At 50.8% G+C, this 4,290-nt stretch overlaps 1 protein-coding gene across 2 annotated transcripts; it reads right to left on the bottom strand.

The window, feature by feature from the left end:
• Window positions 1–3,822, bottom strand: LYPD5 (LY6/PLAUR domain containing 5). 2 transcript variants are annotated; one of them, XM_072607814.1, is made up of 5 exons: window positions 3,727–3,822; window positions 2,778–2,915; window positions 1,251–1,427; window positions 651–797; window positions 1–556 (listed from the first exon to the last, which is right to left on the bottom strand). In XM_072607814.1, exons 1-5 carry the CDS (start codon window positions 3,770–3,772, stop codon window positions 336–338), a joined length of 729 nt encoding a protein of 242 aa, XP_072463915.1. In that variant the 5' UTR covers window positions 3,773–3,822; the 3' UTR covers window positions 1–335. The 2 variants fall into 2 exon arrangements, with proteins under 2 accessions (XP_072463915.1, XP_072463917.1); XM_072607816.1 differs by having other exon boundaries at window positions 3,712–3,735.
• Window positions 3,823–4,290: the final 468 nt, after the last annotated feature.

The following is a 4,290-nucleotide window of genomic DNA, read 5'->3' as shown; positions in this document are numbered from 1 at the left end:
TTGATGTAAAGAAACACTTTTTAATAATCAGCACTGTCCAAAGTGGACTAGAATTCCTAGAGAGACAATGAGTTCCCCTTCACAGAATGTATTCACCAGGAGGCAGGAGGAATGCTTTTGAGGGATTGGGAAAAGGAAAGGTTGAGCTGGAGGCCTCTGAAGCCTCTTTCAAACTGGTGACTCTCCAGGCTTCTTCACTCCTAACCAAGCATGCCCCTATCCTCCCTCCCCGCCCTGTCCAGCAACACACATAGGTACCGGATCCCTTGCCTGAGTTTTTAAGGCTCTCTAGCCACAGACTGAAAGGTTAAGCTTGGAGGGAAGCCAGGACTTGTTCAGACCCCTAACAATAAGGGGATGGTAAGGAGCAGGGGCAGGGCCAGGAGTGCAGGAGCATGGGAGTACACAATTTGGGGGACATTGGAGATGCTGTTACAGAGATTGCCCTTACAGCAGGTCCCTTTGAGATAGTTGTCCGACCAGTGAGTGGCGGCCCCAGTAAAAGTGCACGTGGGCTCATGGCATGTCCTTACGTAGACAGAGTTGTTGAAATTGTCTGGGAAGAGGGGAGAAGGCAGAGGTTAGCAGGTAGAATGAGGCTTCTCCCAGGACCAGGGCTCCCCAACCTGCTCTCTCCCGTTCCTACTCACCAATGGCCAGAAAGCCTTGACCCTGGTAGCAAACACTCTGGCCCACATGACACTTGATCTTGTGGGCTTTGTGGAGTTCACAGCCTTCAGCAGTGGTACTGACACAGGCCCAGCACTCAATGCCACTGAGCTCAGGGGGGTCTGGTGCTGGGAAGGAACAACAGACATTGCCAGGTCAGGGTGGACCCCTCCCTCCTCATTGGTCACTAGGTCCTAAAACTGGTGGCTTTGCACATATGTATCCCCAACTCTATCTCTCAAATATCCTGAGAATGAGGGCCCTACTGCAGGCACTTAGAACTACATGTCTAGGCCTCAGTTTTCCCATCCTTAAAATGAAGGAATTGAATTAGATCATCCTTACAGGCCCTCCCAACCCTTTACTAAGGCCCCTCCCAGCTCTGACATTCCCTTTACTAAGGGCCCTCCCAGTCCTGACATTGCCTGTTCTAAGGCCCCCCAGCCCTGACACCCTATGGGCTCCCTTCTAACAGGCCCTCCAGCTCAGTTGGTCAGTCTCTGTTGATGAACAAAAGGGGTTCAGAGGGTTCTGGGGTCTCTGGAGGCCTCCCCGGCTTCCCTGTCCCTCCTTCACTTCACCTGGGCTGAGGTTGGGAACGCTGTCATGGTTCTCAATCTGGCGGTTGCATAGATTCTCCTGGCATTGCCGAACCATGGTGTAGTCAGGGGGCAATGAGTTTCCCTCTGAGATCATCTCCCCTGAGCCTGTCCCATAAGAGCAACCCTTTTTCACCATAGTTAGTGAGTTTCTATAACCTGGAGATGGGAAGCAGGGGAAAGAGGAAGGATGTAACTCAGCCATGGCCCCTCTGCCTCATCCCCGAGTCTGATCTGCAGTCCTCCAGCCCCAACATGTTCCCCACAAGCCATCTCAGTGCCCTACTGTTCTGACTCATTGTTTTTCTCAGACCTTAACTGACTCCATTTTACACCAGGTCACCTCTCTCCCAACTTATGTGGCCTTTAGTATATCACTCCTTCTCTCAAGCAACTACACTCTGGGTCTTAGTTTCCCCATCTTGCCCTTCCTAGAGGACTGGATTAGATAATCTTTAAGATGCCTCCCAGCTCTGATCTTCCCTGTTCTAAGGTCGTAAGAGTTTTTTTCCTTTCAGAATTCAACGGGATCAATATAATGTCTTATATTTGAATGAAAAAAAAGTCAGCCCCACAAGTTTAGGGGGCAGCTAGGGAGCAGCTCATCTGAAAATGATCTGGGGGTCTTGGAAATCCACAAGTCCTATGTGTGCCAAGGTATGATTTGGCAGCCTAAAGCTCATGTGATCCTCAGTAGGGGCATAGAGTCCAGCACTAGGGTGTTGGTGACGGTCTCCTGTGTTCTGCCATGGTCTGACCACATCTGGAGGAACATCTCCCATTCTGTTTGCCACATTTTACCAAAGGCATTGATAAACAGGAGCATGCTGAGGGGCAGGTGACCAGGATGGAGACTGAGAGAAGGGATTAAGGGTCTTTAGCCCAGAGGAGACATGATAGCTGTCTAGTTGTTTGAAGGGTTTTTATGGGGAAGAGAGATTGACTAGTCTTGTTTTGTGGCCCCACAGGACAGAATGAAGAACCAGCAGTAGGGACTATGGGCAAGCAGAGCTCTTGCAGGAATATCTCTTCTCATCTGATGGGCTGCTTCATAAGGTGGCAGCTAGGTGGTGCAGAGGATAGAGAGCAAGACCTGGAGTCAGGAAGACCTGAGTTCAAATCCAGCCTCAAACACTAGCTGGGTGACCTTGGGCAAGTCACTTCACCCTGTTTACCTCAGTTTCCTCATTTGTAAAATGAGCTGGAGAAGGACATGGCAAACCACTCTAGTGTTTCTTCCAAGAAGATTGCAAAGAGAGTCATTGAGAACTGGAAATGACTAAACAAGTTTCATAAGGTAATAAGCTCTCAATCACTGGGAGAATTTGAGCCAGTGATAGAGAATCACTTGTCAGGGATATTGAACAAGTTGAACTGGATGCCTTCTGAGGTCCCTTTCAACTCTGGATAACCAAATGACAAGATCTGTGGCAAGATTCGGTATTATCTCCCTGGCCTTTTATTTTCCCTCCCCAGTTCCCCACCCTTTCCCTGTACCCCTATCCCTACCTGTACTCAAGGAAGTCACCACCTCCAGGCAGGCATCTTGGCCTGGGCCACAGATTACAGTGGGCATTGGGAGTCCGGAGAGATCAAAAGGACCAGTAAAGGAACGTTGAAAACTGTAGCACTCAAGAGTCCAGGTGACTGTGGGAAAAAAAGAATGGGCAAGAGAGTGGGGAAGGGGAAGGAGACGGGGTCCTGCCCTGCTGAACTTCCCCGCTGAGATAGGAGACATCATTTTGGCTGAGGGATGACCAGCTAGGTTACTGTCTCATCCCTGATCTTATCTCCTTGTGTTCTGAGAGGGAACTGGCCACACCAGCTCATCTAGTCCTTTCTGTCCTTCCCTTTTCTTAAGCCTTTCCCTCCCTCTCTTCATTTAGGCTGATGGCAAATCCCTTTATTCCTTCAGGAAGCCCTCTGGGATTTCAAACAAGAGAGATGAATCACCTTTCCTAGTTCCCACTGAGCCACAGAGAGAGCTCAAAGACATCACCGAGACCTTGGGGAGGCACAGAGGCCAAGCAATAGGAGAGACATATGCAGAGCCCACGAAAGGCTCATCTCAGGCTTGGGGAACCTGTTCCCTCCCTCCCCCTTCTTCCTTTCTTTCCCTCCCGGCCAGGCACAAACAGGGTTGGGGGGGTGATTGAGGAACTCAAAGGGCACCAGGATAGAGCCTTCTTCTCCTGCTCCACTGACTTCTGGGGGTGGCATTGCTCCATTACCATGTCTGCCAGAGAGGAAAGTCAGGAGTCCTCCCTCCCTGCCTGGTTCCCTCAAAAAGCCTGGCCCCACTATGCCTGGAGGAGGAGAGAGGAGGGGCAAGATCAAGCAGAGGATGGAGGGGAGAAGAACAGAGATCCCTCTTCTCTCCCCTGCCCATGCTCACCAAGGACCCTAAAGCATTGGTCTCTGCCCACCCTCCCTCCATCTCTACCCTGTTATTCAATACCCGTCCATGTCCCGGATAAGCTGAGCAGAAACCAGAGAGGGATCATGATGCTGGAGAGGCTGGCAGTGGGGTGTTGAGTGCTCCTTCAGGTGTGGGAGCAGGTTCTTCTCCTCTTTCCTGTCTCCTTTATCCTCCACCCTTCTTTTCCCTCCCCCTTTCCCTCTCAGGGCTGGGCTTCTCTAGGGGTGCTCTGAGGGTGAGATTTGGTACCTTGGCCTCTGAGCAAGCTGAATAGCCACCAGGGGCTAGAAGATCAGATAGCTTGTAGTCCTGAGGGGATTGAGGACTAGGGAGCAACTCTGTCTTTATGGGTCTCACCTCCTTATCCCAGGTCTAAGATGATAATAGGGTCTCCACTCTATATCTGTTCCTGAGTAGGGGCAAGGGAGGTCCCTATTGCCTGCCCAGTCTCTCCTCTGCTTTCTGAAACTTGCTGCCCCCTCCCCAAGGGAGTTTCTGATTCTCTTCCTTCCTCCAGCCCTATCTCTGTTTCTTCCTTCTTTATTTCCCTTCTTGACAACTCCCTCTTCTTTTTTTTCCCCTTTTGTCTCATCCTCCACTGTA

This window comes from Notamacropus eugenii, chromosome 5, assembly GCF_028372415.1.
Source record: "Notamacropus eugenii isolate mMacEug1 chromosome 5, mMacEug1.pri_v2, whole genome shotgun sequence".
Classification (NCBI taxonomy): Eukaryota; Metazoa; Chordata; class Mammalia; order Diprotodontia; family Macropodidae; genus Notamacropus; species Notamacropus eugenii.
Note: the sequence above shows the minus strand (reverse complement) of the source record. Positions and strands in the feature narration are given on the sequence as shown.

Coding starts and splice junctions, on each gene's coding strand:
- LYPD5 (XM_072607814.1), bottom strand. CDS start 3,772: ATGATCCCTCTCTGGTTTCTGCTCAGCTTATCCGGGACATGGACGG. Junction 2,916..3,726: donor CTTATCCGGGACATGGACGG/GTATTGAATAAC, acceptor TTTTTCCCACAG/TCACCTGGACTCTTGAGTGC. Junction 798..1,250: donor CGTTCCCAACCTCAGCCCAG/GTGAAGTGAAGG, acceptor GTTCCTTCCCAG/CACCAGACCCCCCTGAGCTC.